The sequence below is a fragment of the Musca autumnalis genome, unplaced genomic scaffold, assembly GCF_047663935.1.
Source record: "Musca autumnalis isolate F117 unplaced genomic scaffold, ASM4766393v1 scaffold_4, whole genome shotgun sequence".
In the NCBI taxonomy this organism is placed as follows: Eukaryota; Metazoa; Arthropoda; class Insecta; order Diptera; family Muscidae; genus Musca; species Musca autumnalis.
Window position 1 is genome coordinate 70,926,165 of NW_027411977.1, and position 25,381 is coordinate 70,951,545.

General features: G+C 36.9%; 2 protein-coding genes across 6 annotated transcripts in view; one reads left to right on the forward strand and one right to left on the reverse strand.

Moving 5' to 3' along the window:
- LOC141402023 (uncharacterized) overlaps positions 1–25,381 on the forward strand; it is a 162,036-nt gene that overhangs the window by 33,968 nt on the left and 102,687 nt on the right. The window lies entirely within an intron of this gene.
- Positions 12,667–25,381, reverse strand: part of Rh7 (G protein-coupled receptor family protein rhodopsin 7) — a 131,327-nt gene continuing 118,612 nt past the window's right edge. For 4 of the 5 annotated variants that reach the window (XM_073982638.1, XM_073982639.1, XM_073982640.1 and 1 more), the window contains 3 exons: positions 23,011–23,196; positions 22,778–22,908; positions 12,667–13,908 (listed from right to left, as the gene is read on the reverse strand). In XM_073982638.1, coding sequence (XP_073838739.1) covers positions 12,713–13,908; positions 22,778–22,908; positions 23,011–23,196 — 1,513 coding nt within the window. In that variant the 3' untranslated portion in view covers positions 12,667–12,712. Of the gene's footprint in view, positions 13,909–22,777; positions 22,909–23,010; positions 23,197–23,304; positions 23,477–25,381 lie in introns of those variants that run through there. The other variant, XM_073982642.1, reaches the window with a different exon arrangement.

Below are 25,381 nucleotides of genomic sequence, written 5' to 3' on the forward strand. Positions count from 1 at the left end.
CTTCAAAATACCGAAAATCGGAAGGTACCGTTCTATGGGGGCTATATGATGGCGTGGACCTATACCTAAAAATTTATGGGGGGAAGTTTTATACCCCCTACGAAGACTAAATACCAAATTTCAGACATCTCGGTGTGATAATGAGGCTAAAACCTTCAAAATACCGAAAATCGGGAGATATCGTCCTATGGGGGCTATATCAAAACGTGGACCTATATAAACACTTTACGGTGGAAATGCTTTTTAGCCTCTGGAAACTCAAAATACAAAGTTACAACCAATTCTGTGGCCAAATAGGTCTAATACATTCAAAATATATTAAAATGACGCGTACTTTATATGGGGCGTCATATGGGTGCTATACCAAAACGTGGACCTATATAAACCAACTTTGGTAGGAATGTTTTTTGGCCTCTGGAGACACAAAATACGAATTTACAACCAATTCGGTAAAATGGGACAAATATCTTAAAAATTCCTTAAAACGACGACGCGTCACTCGTCATTTTGTATGGGGGCTACACGAAAGCGTGGACCTACATAGCCCGCTTTCAATACCAAAAGTCCTACGTACATATAATAGATTTTCCCAAAATGTCATCCACCTACGTCAATCCGTTCGGACGCTAGAGTGATTTCCACAGACGGACAGACGGACGGACATGGCTATATCGATGTAGAATTGCACGCTGATCAAGAATATATATACTTTGTGGGGTCTACAATGATTGTTTCGAGTAGTTACAAACGTAGTGACAGACTTAATATACCCCCATCCTATGGTGGAGGGTATAAAAAAGCGTTTCGAAGTTTAATAATTCTTAGAATTAAAGAGACAAATGAATGTTATGTGAGTTTGGTTATCTCATGTGGCTCTAAAATTTATTTTCAGTTATATATCTGCTTAGAGCGACCTCAAAAAATAGCCCATAATTCTAATAAATTGAAATTTTAAAATCATTTTGTGCGTGAGGTTTTTCACCGAATCACCTTATAATTAAGATTTTATGTAATCTTATGTAGAAACTAATCACGCTATGATACAGGGATATGAGGTTGTAAAAAAGTCATAACCCTAGTGGACCCATATTGTCCATCCTCGAACCTTAATTAAGTTTGCACAAAAAATTATGCATTTTGGTCCGAATCAGCATATCCGTTGGAGTTTTTTTACATCGTTTCGGTCATTATCTCAGGAAGTATGGACTTGCCACTGTGGCAGGTACCTGAAGGAGTAGATGAATGTAGTCTATATTCGAACCTAATCTATGTCTCACCGAAAAATTACGATGTTCAAAGTATGGGTTACATCAATTACTGCCTTCGAGAGTTATAGCATAGGAATTGGGAACCACCGTGGTGCAGTGGTATGCACGCCCGCCTTGCACTCAGATTGTCTGCGGATCAATCCCTGACCAAAATGTCAACATTTTCATCTGTAACAAATCCCCTCAGTGTACTGTCTTCTTGCATTTCCGCAGTATTTCAACTCCACTAAAGAGTGGTGTCGTAAGACACGCCGTTCTGGCTCGGCGATAGTGGCCCCGGCATATACGGTCCCTTGTGCGTTGCGTCACGCGTTAAAAACAACAACCACATGAAAAATGTGAAAGTGATGACAAGTTTGTTCTTGAATTTTTCATGTGGTTGTTGTAACGCAACGCTCAACGCGCCGTATGTGCAGCGGCCTTAAGAACTATGTCCTACATTATTGAGCCAATATTAATTGGCGGGCACTCATTGATGTTTGTATGTATTCCACTTTTATTCGTTCACTCAATGCCAAATAGTACTTAATTTAGTACCATTTAGTACTTTTCGTATATATTTGTATATATTTCCAAATCACCTCCTTACATAAACAAAATATCTCAACCGATATTAGGATAACAATTTTGAAGGTTTTAACTGTATTCGTTCACAAAATACCAAATTGTACACTTTTAATAAATTTTAGTAATTGTCGTAAACTTATTGTTCTAATTTCCCTTTAATACAACTATTTCGCACTTCGTACCAACCCACATTGGGCCCAATGGCAGGTTTCTGAGGCAAAAAGTCTAGTTTTGAAGTCATATATTTGTATAAATTAGTAACGGGATTAGATTCTTAACACTTTGAGCCACTTAGAAACAAAATCATTTCAACCTGGCAACGCTTCGTGGTCACATACCGAGCTGTCAAAGATATTGCATGTTACTTTGTAAAATTTTATAAAAATTTATCCAACGAAGAACAAATTTGTTTCGCTCGGCAATTAAAAACCGCTGATTTAATAAACAGTTTTTTTAATGGATTAAACGTGTAAAGGTATATAAATTAATATTCTGATTAAGAAATAAAAGAAGTTAGATTTGGTAAGGAATATTTTAAGTAGACTTGTGGTGTATTTTTTGTGTAGTTCGTATTGTAGTTTAAATAGTTTTTGGAATAAAACTCGCGGTATTGCGACGTATTGTCGAAACTATATATATCTGATATAAGGTAATAGTGAGTACTATATGTGTAAATAAATTTCATGTCCGTATGGATCCGAATACTTATAGAAAATTACTTACAGATAGCGTGACACTTAAAAATGTGGATATTTTAATTTATTAGATTGGGTTGGGACTGGACGATGCTCAATATGACACAAGTCGCCAAATTTTATAGTAATCTTATCCGAGTTACACCAAGCATTGAAATCTTCAATATTCTAGATCTTTAAATTTAATAACTGGTACTACAAACACCTACTAAATTTCAAGATCTTAACCTGTAATTATAAAGTTTTCAAATAACGGACGCGATCGCGGTTTTCTACTTCCAAAACATAAATTAATGATAGAGGTCACAATTACTATTGTTTTGTATACCAATGCGTCTAATAATCTCTGAGATTTCGCGTTTGGCTAAAACTTGTTGTGGGGGAGGTCCCCCACCCCCTCCATTTTTCGGTATAAAAAGTACCTTACGATCTATTCTCAGACCTTATGAATCTACAAACAAAATTTTATCAAATTCGGTCCAGCCATTTCAGAAGATTTATATTTCGAACATCATTGTATACCTGAAAAGGTTTCTATATATATGTAGATATATATCTGAACCGATCAGAGCCAAATTTTCAGGACCTGATTCTAACCTGAACAGGATTTACCATATCAAATTTTGAGGCGATCGGATGCAAATTGTGACCTTTGTGGGGCTTAAATATAAAATCGGATTAAATCGGATGAAACATATACATGAAAACTATATCTATATCTGAACCGATTCTTACCAAATTTTGCTGAAGTACTTTTATGCCCATTAAAAACATTGGAACGAAATTTGGTAGCTCTAGCTGCTTCCAGTGACTTGTTGCCTCAAAAACCTGTCATTGGGCCCAATGTGCAACCGTTTGATACAAAAAAGTCAAAATTGCCTTTAGATGGTAAAAATCAAAAATGTTTTACAATCGATGTATCTGAATTTCACTCTTACAGAATTCGCGAACTATTAACATATTTTATATAGTATGACTTAATTCTTTAAAATGAAGTGTTTTAGGAGTGATCCCATAATGTCGACCATTATTCACTCATTTTCGTGGAAGGTGTGTTGGCATCAATGTACAAAAATTGGTGGAAGCCGACAAGTTTTTTATGTTTCTTCCGATTAATAGCTTAACCTTACATTTCATAGACCTACGCCCAAAGAAAGACTAAAGGCCCCCACTCTTTTATCAGTATGTGCCGTCAATCAGATGAACCCTTTCTGTATGTGTGACTGACAAGTGCGTAGCGCCAACCATCAGTCAAGTCTAAAAATCTTGAATTTCTCCTCCACAAATGAATGATTTCTACGTTTTTTGTGTTCCTACACTAACATTAATTTCTGTTTTTCAAAATTGTTTATTGACAATTTGAAAATAAACACAATTGAAAAAGTCACACATACATTCTAATGAGTGGGAGCCTTTAAAGAATACACCATGGGCTGCATGACACTAGTGTATTATTTTTCGATATATCCACTGCATCCACCTAAAATTGATGCTGACATATTGAAGCCGGAATTTCGGGGTTTTTTGAATTTTTTTAATAATCCGGACGCGCAACAAGATAATATTCAAAGCTCATAATAGGATTATAGAACTCGTGATTTTATATCGTTTAATTTATACACAGAAAAAAAATTGTAGCCATTTGATAAAGAAATTCAAAGATTCAATCAAAAATTCAATATGTGACAAAAACGCATTAAAAAGCAGTAAAATGTTTTTCCTTGTGCTCTAGGCTGCGTAAACGACACGTAACAGTACAATTATTCACTGTTAGCAAGTAGGAAATTTAGTTGGCTTTCCAAAATGGGGAAAACCAACGAAATCGGTTGAAAAATGAATACGTTATGGCATTTTTTGTGTTTCAACTTTTTGTTATTTTTCATATTTTCCTTTATAAAAGATGGATATCTTAGCATATATGATTCTAATTGTGATTATCCTGCTTAACAATTACGCACAAGGTATCAATGTTTTATAAAGGAAAATATGAAAAAAGCCAAAAAGTTGAAACACAAAAAATGCCATAACGTATTCATTTTTCAACCGATTTCGTTGGTTTTCCCCATTTTGGAAAGCCAACTAAATTTCCCACTTGTTAACAGTGAATAATTGTACTGTTACGTGTCGTTTACGCAGCCTAGAGCACAAGGAAAAACATTTTACTGCTTTTTAATGCGTTTTTGTCACACTTAAACCACTTACTTAGCCATTTGTTAACCGATTTTAAAAATCTATGGCTTGTTCGAAAGGCATTACTCTCCCCTTTATAATGGAAAATAGTGTGTGCAAATCGGTGGTGGAAAAAGAAGTAATGTCCGTTTAAAGTTGAAAATCCAAGAAAGTCCATTTTTCACTACATTTACCGTTATAAAATGAAAAACCGAAGTGACCCAAAGAAACCAAAGGTATTTTCGTCTTATATGGACTCCCACAAAACCGAATTTGTGCATCAGAAATCCTGCAAAAAAATTTTGTCCACTTTTGTATCACAGTGTTATTAAGTGCCACACTTCAATTTTAATAAAAAAAAAAAACAAAAAATCACTTTTAAATATAAAATGCAGGGAACATCGTTGAACGCTTTTCGTTAGTTGTGAAATAAAACACATTCTTCTGCCACATTGAAAATCGTCAGCGGAAAATGGATATTTCAAATATATAAAATGTATTGATGTTATTACCAATATCACATGCGGTTGCTTTTTTGTCCAATAAAATATTCTTATTCTCCTTCTTCAGATACGTGAATTCAATTATAAAATGTATTGGCATTTAATTTACTTGAAAGGCACCTTTACTTTAAGAAAACACACAAACATTGATTTATTTCTGCACTACCGATCCACACACAACGACTGATTTAAAGAGACTGCCAAAAATACCAAACTGACGGTTAAAATATGTTATCTGCCCTTCTTAACCACAAACAGAACAAAACATGAGAACTCGTACCATTTTTTCCTTCCCTCTTTGTTTGTTAGGTCATAAAAAAACAGTAAGAAACTTATTGTATACATACAAACATTCACCCGAGCACAAGTAGATAAACAACCCAAATGCCAAACAAACGCATCATCGCTCCATGCCAAAAATGCCCATAAACATAGCAACGACACTCACATCTCAAGAAAAAACATAGCACATTGTTGTAGCGCGCTCTCTCTCTCTCTATGCCTTACTTACTTACTTAGTTGCCCCATTACAGAACATTTCTTCCATAGACCGAACTAAGAAAAGATCTCCATTCCTCTCTGTTTTTCGCTTGACTTTTTGGAATACCGCGCCTTTCCATTTCTTCATCCACTTGTTTGCTCCATCGAAGCTTAGGCCTGCCGATTCTGCGTGCACCGCCATGTGGCATGTATTCTTACGCCTTTTTAGCGGGTTCATCATCGCTCATTCTCATGATATGGCCTAGCCAACGCAATCGTTGCATCTCGATACGTTTAACTATATTCATGTCTTTGTATAGCTTATATAGCTCGTGGTTCATACGACGTCGATATTCACCGTCAACGCAAATCGGCCCGTAGATCTTTCGAAGAATTTCCCTCTCAAACACACCAAGCACTGCCTTATCTGCTTGCGCAAGTACCCATGCTTCGGAGCCATACATTAGCATTTGTATAGTGTTATTTTTGTTTGACGAGATGTGGCTTTGTTTTTAAATTGCTTACTTGGACCATAGTAGCATCTGTTGGCCAATACAATTCTTCTTCTTATTTCACAACTGATGTTGTTTGTTGTGTTTATGGCAGTGCCGAGGTAGACGAAGTCTTTAACTACCTCAAAATTGTAGGTACCAACTTCCACAGTTGGTCCGAGCTCTATGGACGCTTTGCGCGTCGACACAATCAATTTGGTCTTTTCGCCGTTTACCGCCAGACCCACTTTCGCAGATTCTGCTTCAAACTTCCTAAAGGTATCAGTTACTTCCTTTACTGATCGTCCCATGATGTCTATGTCATCAGCATAGGTAAGTAACATGTGGCTATTGGTGTAAATTGTGCCATTTCTTTTGACATTTGCATCTCGTATTACCTTTTCCAGCAAAATGTTGAATAGGTCACACGAAAGGCTGTCTCCTTGTCTGAAACCTCTTTTGGTACGAAATTCTTCGGAGAGGTTATTTCCAATTTTAATGATGACCTAGTATCAGTTAAAGTCATCTTACAAAGCCGGATGAGCTTTGCGGGGATACCAAATTCAGACATTGCGTGGAATACCTTTGATCGGAGGGGACTGTCGAATGCTGCTTTATAATCGACAAAAAGGTGAAATATGTCGATCTGCATCTCTTGGGTCTTCTCTAGGATTTGCCGCAGGGTAAATATCTGGTCAATGGTGGACTTGCCAGGTCTAAAGCCACATCATCGTCTTCGCTACTATTGGATACCAGCAGATTGGAGAAATGTTCCTTCCATATCCTGAGCACGCTATCTGTATCTGTTACCAGATTACCTTGCTGGTCTCTACAGGAGGATGTGCCTGTACCAAAGCCATCTGTTTGATGTTTCACTCTTTGGTAGAATTTTCGGACTTCATTCTGGCTCCTGTACATCTCGATTTTTTTACACTCCCGCTTTTCCATTTCTCTCTTTTTCTTGCGGAAAAGACGTTTCTCTTCTCTCCTTTTCTCCCGATATCTCTCTCACGCGCTACGCGTTGCTACTGATTGCAAAGTAGCTCTATATGCCGTTTTTTTCTCTTCGGTAGCAGCACGACACTCCTGGTCATACCATGAATTCCTTTGTGGAGGTCTCTGGAATCCAAGTATGGATTTTGCGGCTGTTTGCATGGAGTGGGCAATATGTTGCCATTGTGTTGTTATGTTATCGGGACAAGGAGTGCTCGCGTTAAGCAATTGGGCTAGTTGAGTGGAATATGCAGTGGCTATCTGTTGTGTTTGCAGCCTATTGATGTCCAACTTCCGCGTTGAGTCTGTTCGTGCTTTATTTGCAACGTTTAGACGGGTACGTACCTTTGCTTCAACAAGGTAGTGGTCCGAATCAATGTTTGCGCCTCGGAACGATCGTACATCCAACACGCTGGATTAATGTCTTCCATCTATCACAACATGATCAATTTGATTACTTGTTCTTTGATTTGGAGACAGACAGGTGCCCTTATGAATATCGAGATGATTAAATGTGGTACTGCTAACTACCATGTTTTTTGCAGCTGCAAAGTCTATCAGCCTCATACCATTGTCAGATGTTTCACTGTGGAGACTGAATTTCCCGACTTTTGGGCCAAAGATATTCTCCTTTCCAATTTTGGCATTAAAATCGCCTAGAATGATTTTAATGTCATGGGCAGGGCAAAAAAGTTTTTTCTCTCGCTCTTGAGAGCGAGAACATGCGACAAACGTTGAAAACCATTTGTTTGAAATCGTTTATCGATCGCTTTCTAGTAACATTTTCATGTTTGATAAATATTTTCCCAAATATTCGTAATATTTTTTCGCCATTCGATAAAAATATGGTGATAAAGCTTTTAATCAAAATTTTCTGGGTGGCTTTTTTTTCTGTGTATCTCATGAGTGTGCTCCATACAGCATCCTAGCAATTGGGGTCTAAAGACCAAAGTTCGGCACCGCCGTAAGCACAGCAAACGACATCAGTTGTGAAATAAAAAGAAGAATTGTATTGGCCAACAGATGCTACTTTGGTTTAAGTAAGCAGTTTCAAAACAAAGCCACATCTCGTCAAACAAAAATAACGCTCTACAAAACACTGATACTACCCGTGCTGATGTATGGCTCCGAAGCCTGGGTGCTTGCGCAAGCAGATAAGGCAATGTTTGGCGTGTTTGAGAGAAAAATTCTTCGAAAGATCTACGTACCGATCTGCGATGACGGTGAATATCGACGTCGTATGAACCATGAGCTGTATCTGCTATACAACGACATCAGTATAGATAAACGTATCGAGATGCAGCGATTGCGTTGGCAAAGCCATATAATAAGAATGAGCGACGATGAACCCGCTAAAAAGGCGTATATATTCGAGTCACATGGCGGTGCACGCAGAATTGGCAGGCCAAAGAATAGATGGCGCAAACAAGTGGATGAAGAGATGACAAGGTGCGGTATTCCAGAAGGCGAAGCACTAAACAGAGAGAATTGGAGATCTTTTCTTAGTTCGGTCTATGGAACAAATGTTCTGTAATGGACCAGCTAAGTAAGTAAGTGTACGAAAAGTACTAACATGTACCAAATTTGGTACCATTAGGTATTGTGTAAACGAATAGAGCTAATAGCTTGAAATTTGACAATCAAGGTTGAGAAGTAGAGTCGATACAAAGAGGTGGTGTACACATGTATACGAAAAGTACTAAATTGTACCAAATATCGTTTGAATTTGGGTGAATAGATAGGGTACACAAAGTGATAAATAGTACCAGATTTGGTACAATTTTGATTTGGTACAATTTTGATTTGGTTGTCGAATAAAGCTAGAATCCCGAAATTTGGAATTAAGATGTCTGTTGGAGTGTAGGATTGAGGTAACTTTAGAAATTCGTATTTATGGGTATCAAAAGTACTAAACAGTACTTAATATGGTACAATTGGAATTTGGGTAGTCGGATATAGCTAAAAGCTTACAATTTGGCATTAAGATTATTTTTGGGGTGTGGGATTGACGTCGTTTTATAAATCCCTACTTATGAGTACGAAAAGTACTTAATAGTACAAAATTTTGTAAAATTTGGAAGCCATATCCAAATAGGATAGAGCAGGGATCTTGAGATTTGGAATTAAGATTACTGTTGGGGTGATGGATTGAAGTAGTGTTGGAAATCCGCACACATGGGTACGAAAAGTACTAAAAAGTACGAAAATTGGTACAGTTTGGATTTTGGTGGTCGGGTTACTTTTGATTGAGGTAATTTTGGAAATTTTTACTTATGCGTTTAAAGAATACTAAATGCTTTAAAATTTGATAAAATTTGGGTTTTTGGAGAGAAGGAAGCTGGAATCTTGAAATTTGAAATTGAGATTACCGTTGGAGTGTTGGATTGATATAAGGAGATAGTTTTGGAAATTTTTGTTGTATGTGTAAGAAAGACTGCACTGTTGGTGTGTAGGGTAGAGATATGGAGGTGTTTTTAGAAAGACGTATACGAAAAGTAGTAAATGGTACTAACTAGGCGTTTACACCAGACAGTTTGTCGTCAAATACAACTCTGATTTACTAACACATACATACATTTGTCGAGTGTCTTCCAGCTGTCCATCAGTTTTTCACAGACAGTAGCATTAACAAATAATTTACATTTTTTGTGAAAAAGAAGTGAGATGATAATTCAAATATGCTGAAAACAAAAGAATATGTACAAAAACAAAATATGTGAACGGAAAACGAAAAGGAATCGATAATTTTCATTCATAATATTACGACTGTTTTTGCAGTTGTCTGGACGCCTACGTCACACAGGCAAGTTTTGGGTTTTTGACAATCAATACATGAACTCAACTGTCCTGTCATTTGTAAACGCAGGGTTAATTGGTGTTGGTGTAGAGGGTTGAGAAATTAATGTTATTTTAGAAATACGTACTATGAAAATTACTAAATGGGATAGAATTTGGTACAAATTGTCAATGAGTAAAGTGGTTACTGGAATTTGGAAAATCGGTGGGGGTATTTAACGAACGGCTAAAGCAATAAATTTGAAACTTAAAATGTGGGTCGCTGTTGATGTGCAGCAGTGAGATACGGCCGATTTTTTGCAAATTCTAACAAATGGGGTATGAACAGAATTTAAATGAAATTAAATATCAATTAAAATAAGTATCAGTATAAAAAAATTTTATGTACTCGCCATTTCCATTTTAAATATTGTTTATTTGTATTTATACCCTTTCCGCATACGAAGTTGTGGACACTTTGCTAGTTTCGTATAAAAACCAGATTGTGGAAAAAACATTTATATATCCCTGAAAGAAATGTTTACGAGTGAAAAACTTATGCACAGGGGTAGTGGTGTAGGTTATCACATCACTCCGTCACGACTATTGCTATTGCTCACATGTTTTGTAACATAAAGTATGTTGATTCAAATTTTTTTGCCACTTTGCATTCTATACATATTTTGAAAATTGGAGATGTAGACCCAGCAAAATAAATTGGAAGTAGTGCAATGTTGACTAGTTCTTTCACGGTATGTTTTTATGCAGTTCAAACGGAGTCGTGAAAAAGGCACTCCATTCCTCACATTTGAACCGCATTTGGATGCAATCAAAAGAATCACATACATTTGTCACATTTTAACAACATCCGGAGGCAGTTCAACGGAGTCGTGAAAAAGGCACTCCAATTCCTCACAATTTAACAGCATCCGGATGCAGTGCAAACGGAGTCGTGAAAAAGGCACTCCAATTCCTCACAATTTACCAGCATCCGGAGGTAGTTCAACGGAGTCGTGAAAAAGACACTCCCTTCACTACATTTTATTAGCAGTTGTTTGAGATCCCTACATGTACATAAATCAGTTTGTACATCTCTACAGGTAGCGAAATACATTTCCATAAAGAGATAATCGTGTTAACATTTCCAAACATTTGTTAATACAAACTAAATAATATTTAATTTGTGAACATTTTTCCGGTAACTCATGAGAAGAAAATTTCCCAATGGAGTGCTGTTGGAGTACATGTCGAAATCTTAACTGGTGAAGGGAAGACAATACCAAACCCATTTAGCAGATGAAGCAAAAGCACTTAAGCTTGGATTAAATGAAGAGCGGTGGAAACACACATGTTTGCGATTGAATTCAATAGAGAATTTTCATAATTTGTGTAATACCCCGTTTATATATAACCGGATTTAACAAAGCGACTGGGTTTTAAATGTCTATTCCATTGCTTATATTTCAAACAAATCCTTATAAAGAAGGTTAACAAAAAGCTCTAATATAAACAGCATATTAATTTAATAAAGTTATTAATATTTTTGTTTTACACAAATAATAAATACATTTTATTTTGTTATTCAAAACACGTGCTCTGGACTGCCTCCTATCCTACCCCAAAGGGTCAGTTAAAATGCAATGCCAAAGTGTCAGTTAAAATGCAGTGCCAAAGGTTCAGTTAAAATGCAATGCCAAAGGGTCAGTTAAAATGCGGTGCAATGGAGTGCCTCTTTCCGGGGTCACTCCCTTGTAAAAATCATGAGTGAAAATGCATAATTTGATGCACTTCCAAATCACTTGTACATATCATTTAACTGCCTCTTTGGAGGCAAACTTTTCGCTGGGGAGTTGTTAAATTTAGTGCACTAGTTCAGTACCATAGTACGTTTGCGTATGAGTTATTTCACAAAAAAAGATAATATAACTCATTCGCAGTTCGTTCATAGAAACGACTGGTGTCCACAGAACTAACTCGTTCAAACGAACTAGATTTTAACAACCCTACGTAGATGGACAAGAAAGGGGGGTTTGCTCAGTAAAATCAGATGTTATTTTACTACGTATACATGCTGTCAACACTTATACGCACTAGAGTACTAAAAAATAAAACTTATTTTCAATACAGTAGCAACAATATTTAATATTTATTCCTAAAATTTTCTACTTAACAGAATTTGGATTTTAAATTTTTTGTTTGTCACAATTCTAAGATTTACGATTAATTTATATAATCTTCGTTTTGCTTGTATATGAATCTTATGGTTTCGGTTGTAAAATAGACAAATTGATACATAAATACAATACATATGTATGTATGTGTACAGCATTTACTTATAAAATACGTGTATAATACAGACAAATAAATGTTTTATCTTCTTTGGTTCCTAGTAAATTCATATGTATTTGAACATTCTTTTCCAAAAAAAAAAAAAAACTACAAGTCCATCAAAGCCTTTTGTTTTCTTCGTAATCGATTTGTATTTGTTTCTTTTTTATTTTGTACGTATTTTCCGTAATCTCCTTTTTATCATAATATTGACAAATTGTCATTTTTTTATAAATAAGGACCAAACCTATAACTCTGCGTGTTGCGTGTGCGTCCAAATTTCAAATACATGTATTTTGTTTTTGTATTTTCGAAAGCACGCGCAACACGCAGAGTTATAGGTTTGGCCTTAATACACATACAGTGCAAACAAATTGTCTCATAAAAAATGATTCTCTTTTGATTCCTAATAAATTCACAATTTATCGTTTTATTTCTATGCCTTAAAAACTAGTCTCCAAAGCTTTCGGTGGCGGTGAGTTAACTATTCGTTGAGATAAATTTACATTCCCAGTATCGGTTCCAATTACAAAAACTTGTGTGGCAAGAGATTCCTGCACTGAGGAACGACCACCACTTACTATAAATATGACATCTTCTTCGGAACCTCCACCTCCTCCTACGGAGGGATTTTTGTCGACAACAAATACTCCACTGCCCTCGTGGCCGGTCACAATGGAATTTGCCAATGTTATACTGGAATCGCTGTAATGTGAAATGCTTCTTTCGGCCACCATGGAACAACGATCTATTGGCCTGCCGAATTTGCCATTATTTACTCTATTCTGCCTTAACAGATCATCACCCATGGCTGAGGCTGATCTAATATTCCGTTTAAAGGTAGTATGCCTTTGCTGATATAAACTTCCGCCTCCTATGTCACGGCAACGAAGACTGGCACCTGCTGTTGTTACCAAGTGATGGTTTCTTTTCGATGATTTTGTCATATACGAAGAGCGGGTCAGCGAGTACCGCAAGCTAGGTTTACGTTTGCAGAACAATTTCAGCAGCTCTTGGCGAAAACGTTTATGTGATATGGTGTACAAAAACGGATTCAGACATGATGCAGTTTTACAAAATATTGCCGGTATCCCAGCTCTGGTTGGTGTCAGATATTCTTCTTGTTCGAATATGCCGCAAATCGCCACAATTGAATATGGCGTCCAAGCTACAAACCACAGCAATATTACCAGCAGCACCACAATAGCTAAACGCATTTCAATTTTTTGTTTATTTTTATTAGTTGGTAATGTATCGCGAGCTGTAAAAACGACTTTGAGAATATGGAAATAGCAATAACAGATCACAGACAGTGGTATCAGCCAGGCACATACGAAAAATACAAACATGAATACTCGTGCTCGCATCGATGTATCCAAGTAATCAAAGGAACAGGTGGTGAAATATCCCTCGGGGACATAACGCGACATACCAATATCGAACATGGGCATGGAAGAGAATATCAGCGCATAAATCCACACAAAGGTTACAGAGAATGCGTAGTATTGGGTTTGATAATTGATCCGATTGGCATTGAGGGGATTTACCACAACGCTGTATCGATCCAGGGCAATAAATGTCAACATGCCAATCGATGCTGTTCCGCTTAGACCACCAATGAATCCATACATTCGACAACCTGTAAAGAGATGTAAAACATCATTTAAGTCGTTTGGTATTTTCGACAAGTTTGGAAAACTAACAAAAGTGAGATTAAGTAAAGAAAACCGGAAAACGTCAACAAAGAAACGGAGATATTATTAAAGTCATTCAAAGATAGGTGTCGCCATCGGCAGAAAAAATCTGTCTGCGAAATATTTGAAACGAAAATAATTAAAAATACATCAATTACAATTAGGCGTTCATTAATTTCAATTTATTTATAGTATTTTTCATGAATGTGTCGCTAAGTGGACCCACACCGTTTGCAGCACATCAAAATATTCGTCGATGTGTTGCATCGATCAGTATAAAATTCTTAGTCGATATAACGATGTAAGTCTGTCCATCTATCTGTTGAAATCAAGATAGAGCTCAGAATATTTAAGATAGAGTTTTATAATTTAGTGTTGAAGATTATATTACTCGTATGATTTTTGTTATTGACAAGTAAAAAAGTAACAGTCGACATTGCCAACAGAGATAAACCCTCAGCCTGTGTGGATTGAAATACTTTTTGTTTTCAAAAAACTTACGTATTTAAGGGGGGTTTCAAAACAATATGGATAGGATTAAAGGGCAAAAAATTGCGGGGATATCGATAGATAGGGCGTTTTTTAAACTGAGTTTCGACAATATTTAGAGTACAATTTTAGCAAATATTTTTGAACTTTTGTGGGGGAGGTATCGGAAGATCCACTCCTTCCACCTTCGAATTTTATCTAATATTCGAAGAAATATTACGATATCCAAAGAGCTCTCCAGTCACTACATGGTACCATAGGAGGTTTTTACAACTTTCGGGCTTTTTTTCTCAAGAAGTATGGACTTGCCGTTGAAAAAACTTTTACTGTCGTAATTGAGGCAGCGAATGCAAGTTGCTTCAACTAAAATCAAAGTGATACGAGAGCAGGTCTTAAAGTGAATTTATTCAAAAATGTGTGTGGGAGGTAGCCGACGGAGTGGACAAATATAGTCCATATTCGAACCTGACCTATACCTGCTAGATATATTAGGATGTGTAAAATATGGACCAAATCTGTCACTCCAATCAAGAGTTATCGTACGCACAATTTTCCCGAACATTTTGAACTTTTGTGGGGGAGGTACCTGAAGGAGTGGACCGATATGGCTTATCTTCGAACTTAAATTAAGTTTGCACAAAATATTACGAAAGCCACATTTTGGACCGAAACGGCACACGGTGTCATAGAGGTTTTTTGCGCCTTTCAGGCTATTTCCTCGGGAAGTATGGACTTGCCCCTGATGAAACTTGTACCGTCGTATGGGGGCAGTGAATATAAGTTGCTACAACAAAAATCAAAGCGATTCGGGAGCAGGCCCTAAACTGAACTTTTCCGAAATTTTGTGTGGGAGGTACCCGAAGGAGTGGACCGGTTGAGTCCATATTGAAACCTTATCTAAGTCTGGTACACATTTCACGATGTGCAAAGTATGGACCAAATCGGTTACTCCCTTCAACAGTTATCGTGTGCACAAATTTTCCGAATATTTTCGAACTTTTGTGGGGGAGGTACCTGAAGGAGTAGACCGACTCCAAATTTTCTGAAACACATTTCGTCCAAACATACTTGGTGTCTAAAACCATTATTTCGATGAGGCACATTTTGCCCATATGAAAGTGTATATACCCTTTCTAGCCTAAAGGCTGAGGGTATAAAAATGGGTTATATCGGTCCACGTTTCATACAGCCCCAATAGAAAGGTGACTTCTGATTTACGGTATTTTGTTGTAGTTGTAGAAACGCAAATATGTTCGATTATGTATTATTTCAATTCTCAGGTTCTGGTTCCTCCGTATTCAGACTCAAAAATTCTGCAACTTGGTCTGGTTGCTTCCATAAAGAATCAGGAGACAGGTGAATGGGGTTAGCAGGGCAACTAAACAAATGCAACGTGCCATGTGGCCACAGACCATATGACAGGCATGTGTTGCATCAATTCGAGCCCGATACAATTTGGGGCGGTCATATCGTTCGGATCTGAATTGGGCTAAAACCACTTGTGTTTCCCTTGACATTATATAATTGTTCCACAAACATCCCATAAGGGACAAGGGAGACTTCTCTCATATCAATGAGAGCACCCCGATTCGTATTAGCTCAATGCATTTTAAAATACTTGTAAATCGCGTAATTATCAAAATCATTTTGTCCGCATGTGATTTTCGTGTACAGTAAGACCATATCTTTTAATTTGTATATATATACAATCAAGTACTAGGAATTCGAATGACAATTGTAAAAATTAGACCCGAAAAATATGATTTTTAGAAAAATGTTCGCACAAAATTTCCGTTTTTGGATGCAGATTTCTATGAAGCTGTGTAGACTACTTTCACGACACGTATATGAAATAACTCAGAATCGCGAGTTCTACAATTCTATATACAATTTTTTGAAAAACCTGTTTGCGGAAAGATATTAGAAGAAAATGTCAAAAAACACTGTAAATCTGGCTTCAAAATGTCAGCATCATTTAATGGTAGAAGCAGATCAAATTTTGAAGAGTAATACATTAGTGAGATGATCCTTATTTAGTTTGCTTCTACTTTCACTTTGACAGGGAAATCGGGAAAAGTTTGGTTTATTCACAAATCAATAGAAAACAAAAAAAAAAGACACGTTGGCTTCAACCCATTTCTACCTATTTTTTAACATAAATATAGCCACAGCTTCCACGCAAATTAACTTTTGATGTCAATATTTTTTGCCACGTCCAAAAACATCTCATTTTAGCCAAAAACATTTAATTTCTATAATATACAATCACAAGTCGCGTGTTCTAAAAGGATAAACCTTGGCTTCAGCTATGTTAAATTTTCAAAAATATTGGTAATATATATAATGGTTTTAGACCCTAAGTATGTTTGGACGAAATGTGTTTTAGACAATTTGGAGTCGATTGAGCAATGTCCGTCCGTCTGTCTGTCTGTCTGGCTGGCTGGAGCGCACGATAACTCTCGAACGAAAATCGATTCGATCCAAAATTTGGATTTCGTAATATTTTGTCCAAACTTAGTTTAAGTTCGAAGATGGGTTACATCGGTCCACTCCTTCCGGTACCTCCCCCACAATAGTTCGAAAATGTTCGGAATATTTGTACGTACGATAACTCTTGAAGGGAATAACCGATTTGGTCCATACTTTGCAAATCGTGAAATGTCTACCGCACCTAGATGAATTTCCAATATTGACTCAATCGGTCTACTCCTTCGGGTACCTCCCACACAAAATTGGGGATAAGTTCAGTTTAGGACCTGTGACACCGTGTGAGGTGGTTGGAGCGCAAGATAACTCTCGAACGGATCTGCCGATTCGGTCCAAAATTTGTTCTTAGTAATATTTTGTCCAAACATAGTTTTAGTTCGCAGATAAGCCATATCGGTCCACTCCTTCAGGTACCTCCCCCACAAAAGTTCAAAAATGTTCGGTAAAATTGTTCGTACGGTAACTCTTGAAGGGAGTGGCCGAATTGGTCCATACTTTACACATCCTAATATATCAACCAGATATATATCTGGTTCAAATATGGACTATATTTGTCCACTCCATCCGGTACCTCCACCACAAAATTTCGGATAAGTTCACTTTAAGACCTCCAATCGAATCACTTTGATTATTGTTGAAGCTACTTGCATTCGCTGCTTCAATTACGATGGTAAAATTTTTTTCAGGGGAAAGTCCATACTTCTTGAGCAAACAGCCCGAAGGGTGTAAAAACCCCCTATGGCACCATATGTAGCGGCTGGAGATCCACTTCCATAATGGTCAATGTCGATCCATTCCTTTAAGTATCTCCTCCGCAACACTTTTGATCTTTAATCCTAATCAACATTTTTGTCGGTTCATACATCCAAAATTTTAAAAACCCCCTAAACACATACGGAACAATTTTTCTCAATATACACAGGCTGAGGGTATATCTCTGTCAGCAAAGCTGACTGATACTTTTTCACTTGTTGATTCGACATATTCCACAGAGCATTGTTGGTTATGGTGTTGGGCCAGTAAATACCATATATGCGACGCAGGACCTATTCGTAAATGCTTGCATGGAGTGCATTAGGTTTTTTGGAATCATTCAGGTTTCACAGCCATATAACATAACAGATTTTACATTGCTGTTAAATACTTCTAGTTTGGTTCCCGAGAATATAGTCCTATCTCTCCATAATTTATTAAGCATTCCAAATGCAGTTTTAGATTTGTTGAGTCTACATTGTATGTCTTTTTCGCTACCGCCATTTCTAGTTATAATGCTGCCGAGATAATTGAATGAGGATACATCTTTAATTGGCTGATTCATTACTTGGAAGTGATTGGTGTTTCCGCTATGTATTCTCATTGATTTGGTTTTTGCTAACAGCTCTGTCCGTAAGATTTTTAAGTTTTGAAGACATGTCGGAGACAGGAGGCAAATGTCATCTGCGTAGTCAAGATCATTTAAATTTCCATGTAGGCCTATTGTTACTCCACATTGTTCTGCCATAACTCTTCTTATAATAACATCAAGAACAATGCTAAATAGAAGCGGCAATAGGACGCAAACTTGTCTTACTCCAACATTAACCTTTATTTCTTCACTTACAAGGCCTTCGTGAGATATACGGCAATGTGCATCTTTATATAGCTCTTTGACCAGGTTAATTATTTTACGGGGTAAACCTTTTCATTCCAATGCATTCCAAATAACGTTGTGGTGGATTGTGTCGAACGCTCGTTTAAAGTCCACAAATATTAAATACAGTGGAGAACGCCATTCAGCAGACTGTTCCACGATCACTCGGATGCTGTTAATGTGGTCTACACATGACTTGTTTGGTCTGAAACCTGCTTGCTCTCGTCTTAGTTGGGGTTCAATAATGGTTGATATGCGCTTATGAAGAATAAGTGAAATAATTTTATTTAACATATTTGAAGCATTGTGGCGTTTTTTTATTGGGATAGCGTTTGCAATTTTTAGCGTGGAAGAGGTTTGAATTGTTTTCGCAGACACTTTCGTCGGAGTTGTATGAGGTTGCCAAGGAAAAACTTCTCATTGAACTTTTTTCTTTGCTTACCTTTATACTTCGAGCTGACGATTGATGTTTGGGTATAAAAAGTTTCTTGTTGAAGAAGTTATTGAAAAATAACTTCGGTGGAGAATATCCACAAACAAGAAACAAGGGAACTGATGAGATCCAGTGGCGTGGATCGAAACTATAGTATTCCCTGCCTTACCCCTTGGCGAACAATGCCAAATCTTTTCCACTAATAAAATAGTTGTTTTAAAATATTAAAACAACAACAATGGGATTAAGCCAGACTATTTTGAAAAAACAAAATTTATTTAACATATTTATGCCCGTAATTTCAACGTCTGGGTAATCGGGTAGGTAGCTAGCTACCTATTAGTTATTTTTACCTACGCGTTTGGTAATTTCTACATGCCATTTACCGAGGCGTGTAAATTTTGAAATCATGTGGTAATATTGGTGATTTTCATTCATGATTTCTCAAAATCATTGCCACTTAGAAGTGATTTACAACTTTTAACACATTGGCAAAGATTAAGCAGGTAAAATCCTTGGTGTAAGTAACACGGCCGTTTTTGGCTCGTTAACGTTACCTATGCGTTGAAATTATAAAATGTTGCTTACACGGGAGATATCTGTGAACTCATAGATAGCTACGTGTTGAAATTACGGGCATTAGCAACTTTATTCCTCTCCAGCTAACGTTTTGAAGATCGCCTTTTTTGGGTAACTTTATGACTAATCCCTCTTTTAGTTGTTTCGGAAAGTGGTCGTTTGTCAAAAATTGATTAATAAGTGGATTTATTAATCTTGTCGTTAGCTGAATATCATTTTTTAAGATTACAGGAGGTATGCCGTCAAGCCCTGCCGCTTTGCCACTTTTAAGTTGCTGGACTGCTTCCGATATTTCGTCCGGTGTTGGAGTTAAAACATTAATATCTTCTGTGATGTTGTTTGCGTGCTGCATTTGATCACATTCACATATATTTATATTTTCATTGTTGCCCGTTGTCAATAGTCTTTTTAGTACTTTTCCCAGATTTTCAACTGCATGTCCTTATCGCATGTAAGGATTCCATCTTCATTTTTGAGGGGTTTTGCGCTGCATTTGTTGTTTCCTGTAATTTGATTTGTTATTTTGTATATGTTTCAATCTTCCTGTCTCGCTATCTTTTTCTGCTTCTTCTGCAAGACTTTGTATCCAGTTTCTCTTATCTTTCCTGGCACTTCTTTTTACTTTCTTATCTTCAAGCTGTATTGCCTTAACTTTTCTCCTTTTTGGTTGGGAGAATTGGCCTTGTTGATTTCGGCTTTCAACTGCTTCCTCCTTTCAATGTGTTCCCATGTTGTGTCTGAAATCCATGGTTTATTATCTTTTTTGGTGTAGCCAATTTCATTTATTGCTGTTTCAGTGAACGCAGATATTATCTTTTTGCAATATTCTTCAATTACTTCATTCTCTGAGAGGTTGTTGACTTTTTCCTTCAGTCTGTTCGTGAAGTTGTATCAGGTGTCATGGTTTTTGAGTTTTGTGATGTCCAATGATCTTCTAATCCAATGTCCAATCATCTTCGTATATCAGCTACAATCAGGTGATGGTCGCTCGCTCCTCTCTTGTTTCTCACATCAAGCGGGGATCTTCTCCACATCTTGCTGATGGCAATATGAACTATCTGATTCTCAGTTAGCCTATCAGGGGAAACCCATGATACTTTGTGAATTTGTTTGTGCGGGAAAAGTGTTCCGCCTAATACAAGGTTGAAGTTGTCACATACTTCTAGTAGCAGCTCTCCATTTTCAGACAGGTGACGAAGTCCATGTTAGCCCATAACATTTTCACGGTTGCGGTTGTCACTCCCAACCTGTGCATTGAAATCACCCGTTAGAATTTTGATGTCGCCATGATTAATGTTGTTAAGCACATTCGAGAGTTCGCTATAAAAACGTGATTTGCATTCCATGTCGGCGAGTTCGGTGGGTGCATAACATTGAATGCATGATATGGGCCTTGCTTTTGTTTTAAGTCGGACCACAATTATTCTATATGTGTGTGGTTTCCACTCAATTAGAGCTTTTTGGGCTTCTAAAGAAAGGAGGACTCCAACTCCGCTAGCTCGGGGTTGGTCGGGAGGTTTTCCCGAGTACACAACTTTTGATCCACCGATAGTGTTGATTTCCCCACTATCCGGCCATCTCACTTCGCTTAAACCAAGTATCAGCATTTTGTAGTTGATGAATTCTTTTTCTACCTGAGCAAGCTTCGATGGTTCCAACATAGTACGTACATTCCATGAGCCTATTCGTATCCTTTGTTTCATTCCAATGGTCGTCATCGAGAGGGTTGGTGTTTGATTTTCATTTGTAACGGTTTCAGTAATCAATGTGTATTCGGATGGGTAGATGATTGGTCTAAGGCATTCTAGACTGGTGCTGGGGTTGCCAGCTTTGCCACCAGCCTGGCAAAACGCCGCTCGTATTAGCTTCCACTACATAACTATGAAGTGGTCCCCAGGGAGTACCACACGGAGGCCATTGCTTCTGCAATGAGACCAAGATATTGATCTACGAGCCGACTTGACTTGTCTTATTAAGGATTGTGGGAACACTTTATCTTCTGCTTATTTGGATTGTAAGTCTTATGCAGCCCTTACTCCCCATGCGGTATGGAGGGTGTGTAATTTTCGAAAGGTAGTGGTTATAGTGTTCTGGATATATCACACCGCATTGTAGTGTAGAACTCTCTATTTCACTCTACGGGTTTTGGACTTCTTGTTTGTGAATTCCACAAACGACTGGCATCCGCACATATAGTTGATTATTCAACGTTTCAAACACGGTTGGAGAGTGGTCTTCTCTGTAACCTCGAACAGCTTGGCATGGTCGACGGTATCGAGGGCCTTGGTCCTGTACAGATATGGCGTGTAATGTTGTTGTAGTACTATGAATTTTCCGGAAACCATGTTGATGTTGGGCAACTGAAAAACTGCTTCTCATCGTGGGTCCACTCCTTCAGTTACATCCCCAACAAAAGTTCGGAAATTTTCGGAAAAATTGTGGGCACGACCAATCTGGAAGGGAGTAACCGATTTGGTTCGTACTTTGCACATGAAGTAATTTCTTCTAGGAATAGGCGAGGTTTCAATGTTGACTCCATCGGTCGACACCCTCGGCTACCTCCCACACAAAATCTTTGAAAAATGCAGTTTAAGGTCTGTTCTCGAATCGCTCTGATATTCGTAGTAGGAACTTGAGTTCGCCGCCCCTATTACGACAGTAATAAGTTTTTCAGGGGCGGTACAAGTTTGCTGAGAAAATAGTCGGAAGCTGTAAAAACACCGATTCGTTCCAAAATTTGGCTTGCGTAATATTTTGTCCAAACTTAGTTTAAGTTCGAAAATTGGAAATACCGGTGCGCACCTGCAATTCACACAGGCTGAGGGTATATCTCTGTCGGCAAAGCCCACTGATATTTTCTAATTGTTTGAAGCTTGTGGCCTCAACATCCCTCCGAAATAGCCCAAGCTTGGTATTTGTTTACTTGTCGTCTTTAGCATACAAGGACATACATATTATATTTTTTAAAATTCTTATTTATCTTTTCTGAAGAGATTTGTAGTCCACCTACCTTTTTCAAGGTAATGAAATACCCCAATTACAGCTTTTGTCAATAGCAAACATATGAGACCTCCTAACTACAAAGCAAAGTAAACATGGACCATACAAGTTCCTTCCTACCCACCATCCTACATTGCAAATTGATTATAAAATACCTAATTTTCTTATTAAAAAAAAAAAAAAAATGAAAACTTACCCCAATCACCAAGTACCGGACCATTCATGTAATTATTCAGAGCTGCCAGCGGACATTTAAAAACAATTATAAAATCACTAATGGCCAAATTCAGGACAAGCATGTATGGTGATGTCCTTAGAGATTTACATCTGTAACGGGAAAATACACACACACACAAAGGAAAGTTATCACATCAATCAATTATCAAATCGAAAAAAAGATGTTAACAGGCCATACCGGACAATACTTACTTGAAAAACATGAAAATGACCAAACCATTACCAAATGTTCCCACAAAAAAGATAACCATGTAAAGAATTGCCATTGTCCGATAATAGGTTTCAGAGGGTGGATCGAATTTAAGCCAAAATGGATTAATGCGGGCAATTAGACGATAATCGTAATTGTGATGGAAGCCCTTTAGGGCGGGATATAAACTGAAAAAGAAAACGAATTCATTAATGTAGTAAAATTCAATTGATGTGATTTAAGGATTTAAACGACTGCAATTTGTGCCTTTATTACATCGATATAAAGACATTTACCTTGCCAGCAACTTGGCTGGACAAACATACATATTTGATGTCTATATACAGATGATAATTGATTATTCGAAAGATAAAATACAAAAACATTTGTTGTTAGAATTTTATGTTATTCTTCGTAGTATTCTTGGTAATGTTAGAATCAGTCAACAAGTCAGTGGCCGACCAAACATGCAATCAATGAAAACGATGAATGACGACTGACAGACCATCAAGCCCTTACACAACGGTAGATACTAGAATAATGATGTTTTGTATAAAATCCATTAGTGGTGGAGGGAGATATGATGAGCATTAAAGTATTAAATATCATAACAAAATAAAAAAATGTGACTAAATAAAAATTTGTTTTTTTGAGAAAAGTTCATCTCATCTGTAGCTAAATGTTGTAAAACTGCTACAAACTGCCACTGAAATTTACATTATGTATTTGTTTAAACCATCAGACTCTTGCCTTAGCTGTCTTCGAAACAATTAAACTGTTTTATATGTCGTTACATGCAGAAAAATATATGTTAGAAATATGTTTGGATCCAACCAAATATTTGTTTGGGACTGATTGCAAACAAATATATGTTTGCAAAATTTTGTAACATATCTTAATTTTATATGTTTGGGTACCAACATATTTTTTATGTTAGAACTTATTTTTTATGGGTGGAGATGATTTTTGTCAGAGAGTAACAACAGGGCTCTCGCAGCTGCGGAATGCTGGTTTATAATAAAGAGCTGTGTACATGGTGTAATAGGAGACGCAGACGTTTTGTGATGTGTATGCGTAAAACACGTGTGTTTTGTTGTTGTTAACCAACGTAGCAAGCGAAGAGGAAAAAAAATTGTATTAATTATGTTGGACTTTTTTCATCAGTTTTCTAAGGGACATCGTTGAGTAAAGACGGTAAAGTGTGTAAATAAATCAGTTTTTTGTCTTTTCTTAAAGAAATTGCGCTTTTTAGTAAATTAAATATACAATACATTTTATAATTTAATCAAAAAGGTGAATGGAAATATTTTATTATTAGGATGACAATTAGGATGACAATACATGAATATGAAGCCAAAACCAATATGGGTCCATTTTTTCATATAGCCCCCATATAGCGGTACTACCCGATTTAGTTCAAATCTAGTAACTCATTTTTAACACAGTTACAGTGGACCAATCGAACTGAAACTATGAACACGTTTCAGATTTGGATGACAATACATGCATAAGAAACCAACACCAATGTGGGTCCATTTTTTCCTATAGCCCCCATATAGCGGTAGCACCCGATTTAGTTCAAATCTAGTAACTCATTTTAACGCAGTTGCAGTTGACCAACCGAACTGAAACTTTGCACACATTTCAGATTTGGATGACAATATATGAATATGAAACCAAAACCAATGTGGGCCTATTTTTTCATATAGCCCCCATATTGAGGTGTTTTAAAGATTTTATCTTCTTTTTTGGGCGAATTGGCTGTAACTTGGCATTTGAAGTTCCAAATGGTACAGAAACATCTCCACCAAAAATTGTGGACATAGGTCCAGGTTTTGGTATAGCCCCCATATAGCGGTACGACCCGATTTCAAGTGTTTTAAGGATTCTGCCTTAATTTTTAGGCCGAATTGGCTGTAACTTGGCATTTGGGGGTCCCAATGCTACAGAAACTTCCCAACTAAAAATTGTGGACCTAGGTCCAGGTTTTCGGGCATTTTAAAGTGTGTATCTACATTTTCGGCTTAAATTGACTGTAATTTGGTTAAGTTACAAATAAAAAATAATGTAGAAAATGAAGTTAAAGTGTTTTATTTATAAATTCACTGAAAACTAGAAAATAATTTTTCGCTTAGCTTCAATATGTATATTCTTCTTCATGATGGAATCTCTCAATAAAACGCTTGCGTTTAAATTAAAAATGGTGACAAAATTAAACGGCAAGCGTTTTATTTGGGAGATTCCATCATGAAGAAGAATATACATATTGAAGCTAAGCGAAAAATTATTTTCTAGTTTTCAGTGCATTTATAAATAAAACACTGTAACTTAATTGTTTTTAAATTATTTTTCCCCTTTTAAAAGTGTGATTTT